We start from the raw sequence: 19,765 nt of genomic DNA, 5'->3' as shown, positions 1-19,765 counted from the left end.
TACAGATTGAACAACCATGGAGACAAGACACATCCCTGTTTCAACCCAACCTTCAAAGAGAAAAATTCACTCAGTTCACCATCCACACGCACTGCAGCCTTAGCACCATCATACATACTCTTCACAGCATTCAACAACAACTTCCCATCTACTCCATATATTCTTAATACTTTCCACAATCCTTGTCTCTTCACCCTGTCATATGCTTTCTCCAAATCCATGAAAGCTGCATACAACTTCTTTCCCTTTTCTAGAAACTTTTCCACTAAAGATCTAAGAATGAATATCTGATCTACACAACCTCTCCCCTTCCTAAAGCCTCCCTGTTCTTCTCCAACTAATTCCTCTGTTATTTCCCTAACTCTGTCAATAAGTATCCTACCATAAACTTTTCCTATTACACTAAGAAGAGAAATGCCCCTATGATTACCACACACTTCTTTTTCCCCTTTTCCTTTGTACAAGGGAATAATTATACCTGACTTCCAATCCTCCGGGACTCAACCTTCTTCCCAGGCCAATCTGCACATCTTCCACATCCATTCTACTTCTATCCCTCCCCTATGCTTCAGCATTTCACCACACACTCCATCAATTCCTGGGGCTCTCCCCAATTTGACTTTCTTCATTGCTTCCACAACTTCTGTCCTACTGATTTCTGCCTGTCTTCTCACCTCCCTCCTTCTCCCAGCCATTCCCCAGCCACTTATACTCGCATTCCATCCATCCTCTATGTTCAACAATTCCTTAGTGATCTCTCCATCTGCTCACTTTTTCTCCCTTCTCCACTAGTAATCTACCATTTTTATCTTTCACTCCCCTGCTAACTTCACTTCCACCCTGTTTTACTCTCTTCACCTCTTTCCAGAACATTTTCTTACAGTCCCTCCACTTTACACTCAAATTCCTTCCAAAAGTCCTCATCCACTCTCTTCTTACACTCCCTTACTAATTTTTTCACCTCTCTCTCTTCCTTTCTAAATATAACACTCTCTTCCGCCTCTCAACTTCTTCCACGCCCCTATTTCTCATCCATTCATTGTATGCTTTCTTCTTTTGTGCCACAGGCTGTCTCACCTCTTCATTCCACCATGCTGTTCCTTGCATCCCCCTTCGTCTTCTCTTCACCCCACACACCACATCATATGCTGCACATATTTCTTCTGTGAATATCCTGCACACACCTTCCACATCCCCCATCTGCTCCAATTCATATTTACCCAATCGTTCCGCTATTCTCTCTTATATTCTGCCATTTTCTCATCCTCTAGTAACCTTTCCACTCTCCTTGCAACTACTCCTTCTTCCCTTCTTCTATTTCTCCATCCTGCTTGGATCTTGATACTGGCCACCACCAAGTAGAGGTCAGAAAGTCCACTCCCCCAACCTCTATAAGCTCTTGCATCCATTACACATCTTCGCATCCTTTCATCCACACACACATAATCAATCATTGCCTTGTTTTCAATCAGTTCACCACCCACTCTTCTAATCAATCGCCATGTATACCTGTGGATCATTATGTGCCTGAAGAGGGTATTGGCTATCACCAACCCCCTCCCAGCACAAATGTCCACTAACGCACTGCCATTCTTATCTATCTCAGCAGGCACACCCCACTCACCAACTATTCCATCCACCTTCACATTCCCTATTTTACCATTCATATCACTGATCAAAAACACTCTCTCATTCCTTCCAAACTTTTCCTTGCACACTTTCATATTTGTCCAGAACTCTTCTCTCCTTGTGCTTGCACGATCTCGTGTTGGCGCATACACGCACACAATCGCCCACATCTGTAGTCCAATCTTTAATTTCCAAACTACCCTCTTACGGTTTCTATCCTTCTATCTGTGCCTTCATCTATAGCTACCTTTCTGGTCGTTCTGTAGCCACTGTTGTAGACGGCCATCGTTCTTCTCCTCGATCTATCAACAGTGGTGTTCCTCAGGGCTCTGTCCTATCACCAACTCTCTTCCTTTTATTCATCAAAGGCTTTCCAAGCTGTACATCTAACCCTATCCACTCGTACGCTGATGATTCCACCCTTCACCTTTCCATTCAGTTCCCGCAACGTCCATCTCAGCAGTTACTTCAATAAACAAAGGATGAGGCTATGGCATACCCAGTGCCGTTTCTTACTATACGCAAATTAGGCGGTTGCATAGGGCCTCCAAAGCCACCAGGGGGCCCTCGAGCTGCCATTATTGTTTTTCTTTTTGAAATTAAAATGTGTTCAGTCACTCTAAATTCATGAAATATTTTTTGTTGGAGGTACGGTGGACCCGCCAATTAAGTGAGTAATGTAAGTAAGGGGCCCCCAAACAGTATTTCGCATAGGGCCCCCAAAAGGCTAGGAATGCACTGGGCATACCTAATGTCTGACTTAGCTCGTATCTCTGACTGGGGTAAAAATAATCCTCTTATTTTTAATGCATCAAAGATTCAGTTTTTACACCTATCAACCCGACAAAATCTTTCACAGGAGTACCCACTACCGTTTAATGATGTCCAGCTCAATCCAGCATCATCCTTGAACATGCCTGGGGTTCCATTCACTCGGACCTTATCTTGGAAATATCATAATGTATCTCTTGCAAAATCTGCTTCCAAGAGATCAGGTGTGCTAAGCCGACTCCGTACCTTCTTTACCCCTGCACAGTTGTTGACTGTATACAAGGATTTTATTCACCCCTGTGTAGAGTACAACTCTCATGTGTGGGGAGGCTCCCCACATAAAGCTCTTCTCAATAGGGTAAAGTCAAAGGCTTTTCGTCTCATTAACTATCCTCTTACTGGCCCCCTTCAACCTTTGTCTCATCGCTGCACTGTTGCATCTTTATCTCTTTTCTCTCACTACTTCATTGGTCACTGCTCCTCTGAACTGCTTGCTTGTATCCCTCCACCTCTACTATAGGTGCGTAGCACCCGTCTAGCAACAAACTTTCATCACTTTTCTGTCCAACTTTCAAATGCAAGAGTTAACCGTTACTCCCAGTCCTTCATTTATGCAACAGGTGACCTCTGGAACTGTCTCCCTCTGTCTGTATTTCCTACTTCCTATGATCTCCAGTTTTTCCAATGCAATGTGTCCAGGCATCTCGAAATGAACGGATCTTGAATTTGGCCTCCTTTTGTACTGTTTTTGTTTTTTCTTGCAAGGAACTGTTTACGGACTCATAGCCTTTGGTTCCTTCTTCTTCGCATTAAAAACAAAGAAAAAAGATCCTTGCACCAACTAATCCACACTCTTTAATAGTTTCCTTCCATCTCTTACTCACCACAATACACACTCCTTCTTTTGCCCTCTCATTCTCTCCTATTCCTACGCATATACCTCATCCATACTCCCATTCTCTCACACTCTCACCTCACCATATAGTTTCAATTAATCCACATGCATCCACTTCAGCACCCTCAAGCACTTGGACAATCTCTTTCTCTTTCACCTCATCATTTGTCCCTCTTACATTCCTTGTCGCGATCAGTAACATGTCCTTAGTTCGGTCCTTAATCGTCACCTTTTGGTCAGTTTGATAAATGGTTGAAGAGATAAAAATTCAAACCATATCCAGAAACGAGCCCTCCACACTCTTCCCTCCACCCTGGTATGGCGAGATGGTGTCCACAGCAAGGGAAAAATTGATTCACTGCACGGGGTAGCCCTGCAGAGGTGGTTGCTTGCCTGCGATAAATGGGTCTGCTAGGCTAGATAGACAGGGAAATTCAACAACAAGAGCAACTCCGAACCCATCCGCAAAAGCTTAGTCTAAATCAGATAATGTTTGTTTAAGCTGTCCGTGCACTGTGCCTTTGACATATGATGTATTTTTCTTGAAAAACAATTGGTCATTTCTTTCCCTGATCCTCAGCACTTCCACCAAGTTAGGTCCACATCACACGAAATTGTTTATGCTATTTTGTTAAAACACTAGCGCGGGTTTTGAACTTTGGCCTTTCTCTGTTGTCTTGAGTTTTGATTGATTGTTCTGGAAGTCGAATGCCATCGTTCTTGCCTTACCCTCAACGTACTGTCAATCTGGTCTTAATGAGATAAAAAATACTTAAGTTGATCTTCTTATACAAGACTGAACTCGCCTTGTGACCTTGATCACAGAGCACTTGTTAACAACACCAGTAGGTTATCCACCTGACTGACTCTCAGTCCTTTCAGGTTTGGCTACAACTGGATAAAAACTGTTTATTTTGTTTACGTACACACACACACACACACACACACACACACACACACACACACACACACACACACAAACACACACACACACAATATATATATATATATATATATATATATATATATATATATATATATGCTCAAGTTGAGCAGAACATAAGACCTGCTCTAGGTTCGAAAGAGCGGGTGTAAAAATTTCCCTGAAGGAATGACAAAAGGGGAGAGTGCAACATCTCCGCCCACCATTTTATGCAAAAGCTAGACATTTGACTGCCCTTTGATCTGGACCTTCAATTCATTGGTCTCATTCTCATATTTCTTCATTGTCGCCGGAGCATTCCTTCTTCCTTCCGGTTTGGTTAATATCAGATCAAAACTGTTTCTATTGTCTTTGCCATGTGACACTAACCTTCGATCTATTGCTCTCAGAAACAATGCAACAACCTCTGGGATGAAGCTCAGTTCTTTCCCCAAGTTTGTTCCAAATAAAATTAAAACTATTTTACGTATGTTGTTCACACTTCGCCAAACGGACCTTGAGTGATAGTTGAAATTCGAATCCCTTCGTTCTTTTTTTACTCTCAACTCTTCCACCATGTTTGACTTAAATGAGGCTAATACTGCTTCTGACTTTGCTAGGTGACCCTGACCTTTGAGCTATTTTTCCAAAAAACAATAGGCCATCCTTTGGCTGACCCTCAGCTTTCACCAAGTTCAATTAAAATCGAATAAAAACTGAGTAATTTTATTTGCACACACACACACACACACACACACACACACACACACACACACACACACACACAAACAAACAAACAAGTCGGCAACACCGCTCTTCCTTCGCGAGAGCTGATGTAATTATACATAGAGATCTGGCTACAATAACTCCTAGGTACAGTCCATCAAAAGAGGATTGGTGCATATTCCGTGTGAACTAAAATGAAGCAATAAGGGATGGATTCTGCAAAATGGCTGTTGCTCTTAGCCAACAATATTATCGAAGTTACATATATTTTTAATATTGTTCTTTCGCTTCAATTTGTCCAGATTTTCGTCATTTTGCATCTTATTTCATGTCACTCAGCGGCAAAAGGAGATAATGCTACGGCCCCAGAGAATTTCTAGAACACTTACGCGTGACTAGTATCATACTCATGTACCAATCTATTATTACAGCTCAGCATTGAAGACCCAGAGATGGTAGTTTTATCCCAAGTTGGAGCAACACCGACATAGTAACCTTTCCATGTTACCCACAGGAGGTACTGTAATTTTATGTACATACATTCTAATAGAAATGGATTAATATTCTTGGGTCATAACGATCTGTGCCTGTCATTTTGGATACTGCTGGCCTCTTCTGCCCAATATTTATTTTCTGATTGTATTATTATTACTCAGTTGTTTTATCTTCTGTGTCGTTTCTGAACATGATTCAGAGAGAGAGAGAGAGAGAGAGAGAGAGAGGGAGAGAGATTAACCTTTTCAGCGTCACATGAATACATTTCTTTCTGCTGCCAGACGATTATATTCATAGTAGACCACCGAAGTAGTGGAGTTAATGAAGACAATGTCTAACCCATCCTCGTAATGATGGGGTTAATGAATGTTATATGTAATTAACCGTAATAGTGATGAGGTTAATAAAAGCTATATATAATTTACCCTAATATGGTGGGGTCTACTAAAGCTATATATAACTCACCCTAGTAGTGATGGGGGTAATGATGGCTATACCAAAATTGAACTAGCAGTGATGGGGTTAATGAAGGCTCTATCTTTCTCACCCAAGTAGTGATGAGGGTAATGAACGCTATAATCTAACTCACACTCGGAAAAGTCATCAAGCTCGTAACGTGGGAGTCAGGGAGAGCTCAAAGATAGCCCTCAAACCATTTCCATTAAGTTATGCTTACTACCAGTTATGTGCCTCATTTCAGGCTACTGAACATTCAGGGTGGCCGCTAAACAGCTCTCAATTACAAACCCATATCATAGAATCTTACATGATGCAGGGACAGCTAGGTCGGCAAATGTGGGCATTGTTGTGGCGGTAGAAAGAAAGAAATGAATAAATGATACAGGAAAGATATTGATCACACTGCCTGAGTCGTACCCACAACACACGAGACATCGCCCAGCGGAGTGGAAGTGGAGCGTTACATATGGACCACCCTGTATAACACTGGAATTAGCAGAGGGAATTAAAGAAAGAGTCGAGTAGGTATACTTTGGCGTCAAGCATGATGACACTGAGAGAGCTATAACATAAACTAGCAACAGACATCACAGTGTGCACCTGGCTCAAAGAGGAATGTTAAGTACGAGAATTCTTCGATGAACCTGTTTTTAGTTGGGGGTACCCATGTCAGGACTATCAGAGTTTTCCACCAGTGGAACAGATTATTCATATTATATAAACACCGCTACTACTTGGGATCGTGTTTATACAGATATGATACTTTGGAACATCTTGCCAGACACAAGCAGAGGTGCTCAGCTGATCAAACATTTATCTTCTCAGAGAAGGGGGCAAGGACGAGGTTCGTCAACTCACAAGCACCTATCCCCCTTCTCACCTAGCTTTCTTCGATTTCGGGTCTCGAATGGATGCAAACACTGACGATGACACTGATTCATCGGATCTGTCCCCCATCGTAACTTCCCTGCACAAGTCAGCCATGTATAGCTCATTACTGATGACAAAAGGAAGGTGGTGGATAGTCATGCATACTATGGGGAAGATCCAGCCACCCACTTGATCAACACGATATCAGCTTCTGCTTCTTCCGATAATATTTATGCGAGGATACCCAACTGCTCAATGCATCGGAATGAAGTAGACAGAGATCATTTTGCGAACCAAGGTAGGTGCGGCTTGTGCAACGTGGTGTTTGCCGAGGGAGGTGATAAACATGCACACCACGACAGATAACTTCGTCGGGCATACTGTCATAGATACAACCTGGCCTGTCGCGATTCCAGCAAGCATTTATTAACCTGGGCCCAAACCATGTCCTATGGTTCAAGTCTCATTCTTAAAGAAATGGAGTGTGAAACAGATGACATCAAGGCGAGTGGAAAATGGGGTTAAAATTCCTGTAGATATTGGAAATATCCACAGAATGGATGCCCTGTCATTTTCACAAGCAGGCTTGGGTAAATTAGTGGAATCTCATATAGCAGAAGGTTTCCGTCTTTGATGCACTCAGCACATGATAGGGCAACTGCTGGCTGAAAGGCGAGAACTGTTGATGACGAACAAGGGAGTATTTCCATACAAGGCAGTGGTGAGATTTGCAGCTTTGAATGAGATGGAGCTTCCCATCAGTGGGAGATTTTCCAGTCATATAATGCAAGAAGGCATTTTGGATGAGGAGTATGAGTTAGCCAAACATGTTTGGCCTCAGTGTTGTTGAAGGGATCTGCATGATCTCGTGCTATATTATATCAGGACTGAAGTCAGCTTCCAAGTGGACATTTTCATGCATTAGTGGCATATTTTGACCCATATGTATTCAGTAGACCCCATGTACTGTGTAACCGTAACTGTTTACTCTTCTGACGTCTTCCTAAAATCTACGAGTGTTGAACTGGATCTCCCCTACGACCCGGAGCTTTACAAACTCATGCAAGATAGCATTTCCAGGGAACTGAAAATGGTTGCAAGACAGAAAATCACTGCCAGGAATATTCACACTGATGTGGGTTCATTCCTGATGCTGAGGAAACTTCATGGATATTTCCTGGACCACAATGAATTCCCACTGTCACTAATCAAGGAAAAACTGCCACTATTCACCAGATTATGTAATTTTTTACATCAAGGTCGGTCAACTAAACCCCGTTCTTTTTATGTGCCCTTTTTGTCACTAAAAGAAAGGGAGAAATTAAAAAATTTTTACTCACCACTCTAAGGAAGAGAGGCTGCAATAGAGTCAAACAAGTAAAAACTAATGGCGTGAGTCTACCATCTCTGAATTGGAATGGATAACTATTCTTTTCTTCCATAAATACCGATAAGTTTAAATTCCCTCCAGTTCGTGTATTTGTACGGTAAAATTAGCTCTTAAGAATCATGTAACGATTCTTTGATACGAAATATTAGCAAGGCGCGGCTGAAGATCGTACATTTCGACTATACACAAAACCTTTCTGTGTCATCTTCCCCTCTGGAACAGGGTTGCCAGGTTGGCTTTTTTTAGGCCAGATTCTTCAAATCAGTTTTTTTGAAGTGGTTGGCTCCAAGTAATAAGACAGTTCACTTTTTCTTGTAATTTGTTTTTTTGGGGCTTTTTTTTTTTTTCCTAATATGTAATATACTTTGATAATTTCTAAGAGATCCTTTACATTACTTTTCAAATCATGAACTCAGCTGTTACAAACTAACTTCGTCTCCTATAAAATAAAGAAAATTAAGTCCAACGTTTTCTGTCTATCACATGCAGTACTTTGGAGCTATCATCATTCAGGCATTTCGGCCAGCGATTTCGTCTCTGCACGATTTCGGCCTTAAACAATATACAGTCAGGGAAAGTTCCACATTACCTGTTGTTCGGAGCATTGGTGGTGGACGAATAGTCACGAACCAGCTGCCAGACCCCACATATCTGGTAACTGTGAGTGGGAGGGAGAGTGGCAGGGGGTGGGAGGGGTTGGAGAGTTGCTCACGGCACTGTGTCAAGAGCCAATGATAATGCGTCTGACATATTCTCAAAGCGCAAAAGCGGTACGTTGATTGTATGGAATCACACTGTTCTGAGTCTCTCTACACTACTGCATATATAATACATGTTTTGTGATGCTAGGTGTTTTTAGGGCAGCTTCCCGCCCTAGAAACGCCTGGCTTATAATTGGGTCCTTTTCTAGACCGGGGCTAGAACACAAACATAAGGAGGAACAGGGCATAAAAACTTTGGTCAACAACCTACACATATATTCACAAATTCTTAATTACAGGAACGGGCAGACAATCTTACAATATTTATGTTACATCAATCCTTGGGCTGCTGATCTGTTTGAGCTTATCTTGCAGGATACGGGATAGAACACAATAGGTATTATTATATCAGGGTGAGTGCGTGTAGTAACAATTCACTGTCTCTATTCTAGTGCTGGATGGTTAGGGGTGGGAGTTTACTGTAGATCTGGATATTCCATTGTACACAGTTTTGTACCCTCTCCACAATATGTTTACCCCCGATGTATATATGTTCCCCCCCAATGCATACATGCCCCCACTAAACTTGCTGACCTAGCACGCTTTCCCAGGACCCCATGCCTGGGAAGACGGCGCCACAGTTCAGTTCATAGCAGGCAGCCAAGACGGGCAGACTATTTTACTGTGAGCTCGTAATAAACTCCTTATCTAGCTGTTTGTACACGGAGTTTCTATCACCAAAGTATTGCAAGTTACATTTGGTAGCAGCAGTGTTTCGAACCATCAGATTCTGACCGCCTCCTCCGATTTTTAGTGACACCACAGATACACAACGTCTTGCATCTCAGCTTCCCCCTCCTCAGTGCCTCTAGTGGTGTAATAACCGGCTGTGCTTTCCGGGTGTACAATTTTTCTCACTGGTGCTCACCTCTCAAACAACCCCACCCACACACCTTGTTCCTGGCCGCAAGTGTCACCATCGCCGCCCTACGCACCTGTTGCACCTGTTCCCGGCACCTGTTCCGAACTCATCGTAACTCCTGCCCCCCACAGTGCCACTCATCACTGTCTGCCCACTGTCTGCCCACCGCCATTCTCTGCATTTGCAACTCAACAGCTCTACACCTGCATTGAACCAACATCTGCCCTCACAACCCACCACCGGCCCCATCGCCGCCACGCCCTACCTTCACCCACATGTGGTCTGAATTACGTGAGCCTCCTAGGACCGCCACTCCCTGCCGGTGATTCATCGCTGCGTCTCTTCTCCTCTCCGCCCAGCTGTCTCTCCACCACTGCCCCGCCCCGCCCAGCCCCGCCCAGCCCCGCCCTGCCCCGCCCCAGCCCCGCTACGCCCAGCCACGCCTGCACGTCATACATCTCGTCAATCCCGTCTCTACTGTGTAACTATAGTATACCTTATCTTTCTATAGAGATTATCCTCGATTTTCTCTACAGATTGGATATTGTAAATATTCCATCTCATTTCCATTACCCCGTTTTCATCTTCACCTCCATTATTTATTATCCATCTCATCCTTCGCCTTTTATTTAAACCATCCATCCCCGCACCTTCCTTCATTTTCACACCTACTTGTGTATTTTATTCTCTCATTGTTATATTATACATTTCCACCTACGTATCCATCTTCATCCTTCATCTCATCTTCCATTGCCGCATTAAATGTCATACTTTCCACGTCAACTGCTTAATACCTGCCCTCTCGACCCGGATACATCACCTGATCATACACCGTCTGCTGACTCTAACACGATCACTCATTTACGAAGTGGCAAAGAGTACCACCGCCCTGTACCTGAGACTCCCGTTTCACTTCCCGCAGAATCACTTACTACCCATCCTACACTCGTAAATCCAGATACCTCCTCCTCTACTCCTGCCTCTACACTCCCTTCTTCTTCCTCTACTCCTTCCCCTGTCGTTCCCTCTCCTGCCTCCCTTCATACCCCATCTTGCTCGCCCTTAACTGCCACTACCTTCTCTCTCTCCCACACCTCTCCTGCCGCCACTTCTGCACTTCCAGCCATGGCCAACCCTCCACAGTCTATCTATCTCGACGATGCCAATCGTCCCAAATTTACTGGCCAGGACCCAACTTGGTCTGTCTATGATTTCCTCAGAGAAGTCGAAACAGAAATCCACAATAGACAGATCACCGATGAATCGCTCAAAGTAGCCTATCTCATGGGTCGCTTGCACCACGGCAAATCGGACATCGGATCCGTGATCTGTGCAGGACATTTCAATAACATTCATACCTTTGGTGCTTTTCATACGGAACTCATCAGCCTTTGTTGCCAGCATTCAAATACCGCGTCTCTCATGGGATTCATTAATCTCCTAAACCAACTAGATGAGGACTTGCGAGTCCCAGCACAACATGCCAAGCTCCGCGAAGCTGCCACCGCCATGACAGCAATTAGTAGCGAGATGCTCCAATTACTGGTAGGCACAAAATGGTTTGAAGACAATGGCGTTCCAATGCTTTCACTCACCAACTTTGCTGACTTAATTGGTTACCTGAGATTCCTTCACTGGCTTACTCCTAAACAACGAGAGCTAGCCTTGGAAATCAGTTTCAATCCAGGAGATAAAATTATTCAGGTTACTAAAGCCATTCATGAAAGAACAGGTTCGAACTACACGAGTCAGGGCACCACCCAACCCTTGGCCTCCTCAGTTTGTCACACCTCCACTACCCCAGACCAATCTCGCTCCCGTCCCACCACACGCGGCAAACCTGCCACGCATCGTTCTCCTACCGCAGGTCGTGATCAATCTAGCGCCTGACGGAACAGACAATCTTCGATTCTTTGCTGGCACTGTGGTCATCCTGGACATCGAGCATCCAGTTGCGACCGTACATACAGACGTCCTCACTCCCAAACCAGACAGCGTACGCCTTCCCGCTCACGTCGTCCACACTGCAAATACCACAAATCAAGCACGACTCACACCACTGAGGAATGTCGTTACCTCAACCGCCAACAGTCAGGGGAAGCGCCGCGCCCGTATCGGCCCAATATCACGTAGAACCAGAAACCCAACTCCCCATCCGCCATGTAGGTCCCATAACATCCTCGGGTTTAGTCATTCTCGGATGCCGTCATGATAAACCAACGTCATTCTTCTTGGACACAGGATCTATAGTAAATCTGATCTCCGACAATTCCTTACATCTTCTTCAACTACATCACAACCACGCCAGTTTCCTAGAACCACCAGACATTCGTCTATGTGGTGTCGAAGGCTCAGAGTTTAAGGTTAAGGGAAGAGTCACCCTTGAAGTCAAACTACACGGAGATTTGCCCCCTATCCCAATTGAATTTCATGTCACTAATGACTTACAGTATCCCACAGATGCCCTTATTGGTTTCTCCACCATGGCACAACACTCCATTGCATTATTACCTGGTTGTGGTAGTATAGACATTTCTGGATTCCCGGTTTACAGTATGGAATGTCCCCGTCCTGTTCTTATGATCAAATCAGTCCTTCAATTATCTCTGTCCCTATCACTACCAAAAAGTCCAACCCAGCCCAAACCACCACTATCATCATCTGAGAATACAGAGATCATTCCTTTACTGACTGCGAGCAAGGGCATAAATTCCTCAATGTCTACTGATACATCATCTCAGCCTTCGGACATGGCTCTTACCTCCTCTCCCGACAACACTATCGCTGACTCAGACATGTCTCAATTACCTACCTCACACAGTGTGAATGATCTTCTCCAACACACAGAGACGAAACGTGCAGTAACGAATACGTGCACAATTTTGTTACCGCATGAGTTCACCAAAGTCTCTGTTTGTGTTGCCGGTGCGAAAGAAGGAGTGGATGTACTAACACTACCTGAGATGTGTTGTGTGAATGGCTTGACTTATGAGTCAGCGTGGTGTACAGTCTTAGAGGACAGTTTATGCTACCTGTACTTGCTCAATGTCACAAATGCTCCACTAAAACTTAAAAATGGTGTAAAGATTGGAGACTTCCTAGTATACCCAGCGGCCATAAAGGTGTGCCAGGATTCCTCAATTACTACTATTCAGACTGATGATAGTACGCCAATCGGTGTATGTACTATTAACTTTACGGGATCTGCGCCGACATATTCACCCGATATGCTCTCACAACTCACTTGCACAGATTTCCCAATACGCCTCAACTCCTCGACCTTCTGACCTCATACAGAAACATGGTTGCCTTACCCGGTGAACCGATGGGTAGAACAGACCTTGTCAAACATACGATTGAACTACTACCAGGAACTCAGCCGATTTACATACCAGCGTATCGATTTCCTCACAGCCAGAGAAAGCAGACAGGTCAAATGGTACAGAACATGTTAGACCAAGACATTATTGAACCCTCCGTCAGTCCATGGAATAGCCCACTTTTCTTAGTACCAAAGAAGGACAGCAACTTTAGACCAGTAGTCGACTATCGTAAGGTCAATTCTGTCACCGTTCCCGACCGTTTCCCGTTACCCGTCCTCACTGATTTGCTAGAATCCCTTGGTGAAAATAACGTAGTCTTTTCATCTTTAGACCTCCTCAGCGGGTACTGGCAGGTCGAAATGGAAGAGTCCTCTCGTCCAGTTACAGCTTTCAGCACCCCTTCCGGACATTTTCAGTTTAAGAGACTCCCTTTTGGTCTGAGAAATGCTCCTTCCGTGTTCATGCGACTTATTCATTCAGTCTTCAGTAGTATGATGGGACACTCTCTTTTTGCTTACCTAGATGATATTGTTGTGAGTAAATCCATCCCTGATCATTTTACCAAACTCCAGCAAGTCTTTGAACGCCTCCAGCTCGCAGGCCTGAAAATCAATCTCAGTAAATGTGACTTCCTGCGAAAGAAAATCAAATTCCTAGGCCATGTTCACAAGGCATTCATACTAATGAGAATAAACCTAAGGTGATTATTAACTTCCCAGGACCTACCACTACCGAAGCTGTACGAAGTTTCCTGGGCCTCAGTGGCTATTATTGTAGATTCATACAGGATTATGCGAAGATCGCCGCTCCTCTGACCCACTTACTCAAGCAGAATGTGCCCTTTGTTTGGACTAACGACCAGTCACAGGCTTTCCAAAAGCTAAAGACAGCTCTTGTAGATGCCCCTGTTCTAGTGTTCCCTGATTATACCACACCCTTCCTTCTCTGCACAGACACCTCAGGCACTGGACTTGGTGCCGTTTTGATGCAACTCGATGAAGCATCAAGGAAGCGCGTAATAGCATATGCTAGTCGCACCCTTACAACCACTGAACGTAATTACAGTGTCACAGATCTCGAAGCACTAGCTGTAGTCTGGTCCTTGAAACATTTCAGAGCTATAGTCTATGGTTATCCAGTGCATATCTAAACAGACCACCTTCCACTATGTGATTTGTTCAAGAACAGCAACCTAACAGGTAGGTTAGCTAGATGGTCTGTCATCATCCAGGACTTTAATCCCACTTTTCATTATGTACCAGGCAAGTTGAATGTAGTCGCAGACGCACTCTCACGTCACGTAGCAGCAGCTATAACATCACTGCAGCCTGAAGTAACTGAAAACACTACACTAACGTCAGAAGTTGTTCGAAACTTTCAGCGCCAAGACTCCATGTGGTCCAAAGTCATTTATTTCCTAGAATCTGGTGATGCCTCGACCTTACCTACTCTGCCAGTATCACTAGATGAGTTCATGCTAGATGATGATCTCTTGTACAGGAAAACACTACTAACAGGCAAAGATATTCCCAATCACGAAGTACGCCAACTTGTTGTCCCCACTGCCCTGATACCAAAGGTTCTTCATATTGTTCATAATACTCCTCAAGCATCCCATCCAGGTAAAGACCGATGCTTGCACCAAGCACGTCTCAAATACTATTGGCCAACCATGCGCCACGATATCAATGCCCACTGTGACTCTTGCCTCTCCTGCCACCGCCACAAAGGATCAACCGGCTTACCAGCACCTCTCTTACAATACCCAATCCCGTCACGACCGTGGGAAACTGTCTCAATCGATCTCTTAAAACTACTTCTCACAGAATCTGGCGCTGAGTACTTGTTCGTAGCGGTCGACCACTTCTCCCGCTACTGTGTCCTCGTACCCCTCTCCGACAAGACCGCGAAGAGCGTTGCACGTGCCTTTGTAGATCACGTAATTTGCCCATTCAGTACCCCTCATACCATTCTTACTGACAATGGTACGGAGTTCAACAATAGCCTTCTAGATGAGATCTGTCGCCGCTTTCATATCAGTAAGTGCGATGTCGTGCCTAACCATCCAGCTTCCAATGGCCTTGTAGAACGCCACAACCGAAAAATCTTAGAGTGCCTTAGACATCTAGGCTCCCATAGTTCGTCCTGGGATGACTGGATTCCCCAAGTGGCATCCTCAATCAATAGCTCCATCAATGCATCCATTGCTGAATCTCCCTTCTTCGTCCTTTTTGGTTTTGACAAGGATCTCCCATACTCTCTCTTATCCTCAAAGCCAGAACCCATCTACAACATGGATGATTATGTTAAACTCAAAGTGGCCAACTTCCAGACAATCCACCAGTATGTCCAATCCACTTTGGCTTCCTCTCAGGAGGACATGCTGCAGCGCCAACATAAATCCACCTCTCCTATCACCATCATTGTAGGCGATCTTGTCTTTTCTTATTCCCATACGCGTTCCTCTAAGTTGGATGACAAATTTACAGGGCCCCACCGCGTCCTCACTCAACAAGGCAACAAATTTCACCTCCAGGACCTGTCCACTAAGGACACCAGATGGGTCCACGTCGATGTCTTAAAGCGAGCACCCCGTGGCCTCGTGTTGGAAGAGTCACACAACCTCCTGCCCCCTCTTCCCCTCCACACATCCCTCAGTCTACTTTGTCTCCACCTATCCCTCAGTCTCCTTCCTCTCCACCTCCGCCTGCTCATTCATCAACCAATCAATATCGGTCCAAACTGCACTCTGCCCATCAACCTCTTCACGACCTCCCCCATTAACTCTACCCTGATTTTCTAGGTACGATGTTAGCGATCTCCCTGCTGGCAGTGCTGACCCTCCTGGGGTCTGGGTCAGGTCAGGACGATGGTGGAGTACGTTCCGGTGCCTTGGTCGGCTCAGGAGGCAAGGTCTCCCTGCGCTACGATCTTGCACCCCTGGCCGACGTAACCATTGCCCTACCTGCCTACGCGCAGCTCCACGGAATCAGAAACCATCTCACGGCCATCATGGGGACACACAACCCAAATGAGTATCTCTATAACCTTTTCCTACCACTCTCCTGGCAATTGAAATACATAAGTAACAGATTCACTGAGCTCAATGACACATTTTGCATTCAGACACCCGTTGGTCGTTCTCGTGTGAAATGAGGTCTCTTCGACTTCGGTGGTGAGATTCTGAGTGGCTTGTTTGGCGTTGCTACAGCCCGTGACATTTCTGGCTTCAAATCTGATCTCGCTCATTTAGCTTCAGCTCTAGAATCTCAATGCTGAGTCATTAAAATCCAACACACTATGATACAGAAGCTCACGACCCACCTAAATGAAGTCACGTCCACTCTAAACAATTTCACTGATATCTTACAACGCCACCTTTCAGATCTCAACGTTATCTCTCAGTTCTACCTCAAACTCAACATGGATAATCTCCAACTGGCCATTGACTCTCTCCTGTCTCAAGTCTCTACCTTGGTTCGTATCCTGGTCGATGCTATAAATGGACGTGTCACTGCCGACTTAGTACCTGTCTCAGCTCTCCGTTCTGTCCTGGATTGGGCTCACTCCACCTTCGGTCTCTCCCCAGTCCTCCCCTACTCCTCCCTTGAATATTATTATCCTGTTCTCGAAGCCACTCTTCTCACCACATCCGTCGTCATCCATATTCCTCTCCGTTCTGTCATAACCTTTAACCTTTTCCACATCATTCCCTTCCCTTTCTGCCTCAACAACTCCTTGTTACAAGTATCTGTTCCTTCAGAATATTTCCTCCTATCCCATGACCATCTTTCAGTTGCCTTCCTTTCTTCCACAGACCTCCAGAAATGTTCCTCCCTTACTCCGACCTCTCGTCTCTGTGCTGCCCACCTTTTCGCTATCTTCCCTAGCAGTGCTACACCCTGTGAGTCTGCTTTAGTTCGCAACCATTCCATCTACTCGGCCTGATCTTTTGTCCCAGCTCCTGACCTCCCGGTCCACCATGCTCACCTCAACCATGTCCAGTACTTCTTCTTTGCTGTTCCCATCTCTCACAATCCTGTGTCCTGGTTCTTCGGTTCGATCCGTCTCCGCTAGTGGTCTCTACAAAGCACCAGACTATTGTACCGTCAAATCAGATTCCGTCATCACTTACCCCACTCGCTATCACCAAACTGTCCATATACACTCCTATGACATCTTTCAACCAATTTACATGCCTTCAACCCTACCATCTGCCAACATTACCATCACCTCCCCTAACTTGCGCATGCTAACCTTCCTCAATGACAGTGATTTCATTATGGATCAATTTTCTCTGGCCTTCAGCCGTTCATGGGTTCATCCAACAGTTGTGTTTCCCCCTGTGGTTATCGCTTTCATAGGTTTTCTACTCATAATATGTGCAGTGCATTGTTGTGTCAGAAAAATGGAACGTCGACTCCAGGAAATCAGAGTCGCTACAGGCATAGTACGCCCTACACACGACGTAGAAACTCCCCGTACTTAGTGCCCTCACATTCAGTGACTACCAATGCCATCTGACAATTAACCAAACTGTGAACAGAACTCTGCCTACTAGAAATTATGGTATTTTTTTAATGCATTACTGAGTGACAGTGTATCCTACAGAAAATACAAAAAAAAAAAAAAAGAACAAAGAACAACAATAGAACTCTCATATCTACTCCTTGTTTATCATGTATCAAACTATTATTGTATAATCACCATTATATCTATATATACCTTCGACCCTTACTGGACACATACCTATTAATCCTTATATATCTTATATGTATATATCCTTCTCATTCCCTCCCCTCAACATGGCCATGTCTCCCCTACTGCCCCTGTATCATACTTATCCCTTGTACAAACCTCCCCGGTCCTGCCTTAGTAATATAATCAAACACCATATCACTCCTGGTGTCAGGAGACACCATCTCAGCTACCCGGGGGAGTAGTGTACCCCCTCCACAATATGTCTACCCCCGATGTATATATGTTCCCTCCTCCCAATGCATACATGCCCCCACTAAACTTGCTGACCTAGCACGCTTTCCCAGGACCCCATGCCTGGGAAGACGGCACCACAGTTCAGTTCATAGCAGGCAGCCAAGACGGGCAGACTATTTTACTGTGAGCTCGTAATAAACTCCTTATCTAGCTGTTTGTACACGGAGTTTCTATCACCAAAGTATTGTGAGTTACAGTTTCTCATTTTAGTGGCTCCTGGTTCTATGGGAGTTGATTGATTCACTGTTATGCACTCATTCCAGGAGTCTTACCGAGTGTGGATCTGATCACTGTAGGGGGGTGAGAACTAAAGTTCACGTCAGGTTGGCAGTCACAAGAGGGGGGGGAAGTTAGGCATGTTTTGCCACTGTTACACTGGATAGGAGTTTCCATGTTTTCCAATTATCACTACTTCACTGTAAGCCACTTACACACACACTGGGGCACTTATTCTGGGGCATAGGTGGGTGTCGTCCCCTTCTGCAGACTACGGCTGGGCGTGGTGAGGGGCCCCTTGTGCTGGAGGCAGTGACCCACAGGGCACAGGCCAAACAGCCTCTCCAGGTGTTCCAGTATGCGCCTGGTGAGGGAGCAGCGTCATTTGGGCCGGGAGCTGGGGAGGCCTCGCCCCGGGGTGCTGGGGGCAGAGTTGGGACCCCAGAGGCTGCGGTCTCCTTCCTGGTGCTCCACTGTCAGAGCAGGGCTGCGTCGCCGTCCCAGGGAGGGATCCGTTAGGGGCAGGTCTTCCTCGGGCACCGGTTGCAGAGAGAATAGCCCTGGGGATGACACAGGGCCTCGCCACCAGTCCACTAGCGGGGAACTCTCCGTCTGGGGACTGCCACACTCGACTCTGCTGCAGCTGGAGGGGGAAGGGCATTGCAAAGTCACAGGGTGTGAGAAGCTTTGGTAGCTTCCCTCCCTTGCGCGGCTGGAGGCCATCGCCAAGGTCCCTTGGGCAATAGAAGGAGGGCGGCTGGAGGCCATCCCTACCCTGTCAGTGCGGCAGGGGGCTGTCGCCAGGGCCCGACTTCTTGATGGGACCACAGATGGGGAGCAGCTGGGGGCCATCGCCTGAGTCCTGAATGAAGGGTGACGTGCAGGCATGGAGCGGCTGGAGGCCGTCTCCCGTCTGCGGGTGTGGCTGGAGGCCTTCGCCAACGTCGTGCTCTCTATGACTACTGCGGTGGAAAGGGGACGGACCCTTCTTTCCCCGTGTGCGGCTGGAGGACGTCACAGGCTCTGCAGGTGGAGTGGGTGGTCCAGGTGGAGCGGCTGGAGGCCGTCTCTAGGGTGGAGCAACTGAAGGCCGTCTCCTGGTATGAGCGGCTGGAGGCAGTCTCTGGGGCGCTATATGGAGTGTAAGGTTCAGCTCTACCCCGATCCTGATGCATGCCGGGCTGGCGAGAGGGTAATACGCCCGGGCTGAGGTGTCCGGGTCAGGCTGGTTCCGGGGAGTAGGGGCACGCAGCTACTAGGGACTTGCGCTCATATTGCATGGACGTCCCACTCGCTCCAGTTAACCCTCCGTTGTCGTCTCCTGGGGTTGTTGTGCTGCCATTGGATGTCGTTATTTCATGTTTACTGTCAAAGGTATGCTTCTTTGCCTTCGTTTTGTAATGTTCGATATGAATGGTAGTTACAGAGACAGATTAAGGCTTCCCACGTCA

The 19,765-nt window shown here is 45.8% G+C and overlaps 1 protein-coding gene across 1 annotated transcript in view; it reads left to right on the top strand.

Moving 5' to 3' along the window:
- LOC145395239 (uncharacterized) overlaps positions 1-18,385 on the top strand; it is a 65,099-nt gene extending 46,714 nt beyond the window's left edge. Inside the window, exon 4 of the mRNA XM_080268929.1 lies at positions 18,362-18,385. Within this exon, the coding sequence (XP_080125055.1) occupies positions 18,362-18,385 (24 nt within the window). The remainder of the gene's footprint in view (positions 1-18,361) is intronic.
- Positions 18,386-19,765: the final 1,380 nt, after the last annotated feature.

Source organism: Coenobita brevimanus, chromosome 30 (assembly GCF_032717465.1).
Source record: "Coenobita brevimanus isolate Jiangsu-jjx chromosome 30, ASM3271746v2, whole genome shotgun sequence".
NCBI classification, from domain to species: Eukaryota; Metazoa; Arthropoda; class Malacostraca; order Decapoda; family Coenobitidae; genus Coenobita; species Coenobita brevimanus.
Note: the sequence above shows the minus strand (reverse complement) of the source record. Positions and strands in the feature narration are given on the sequence as shown.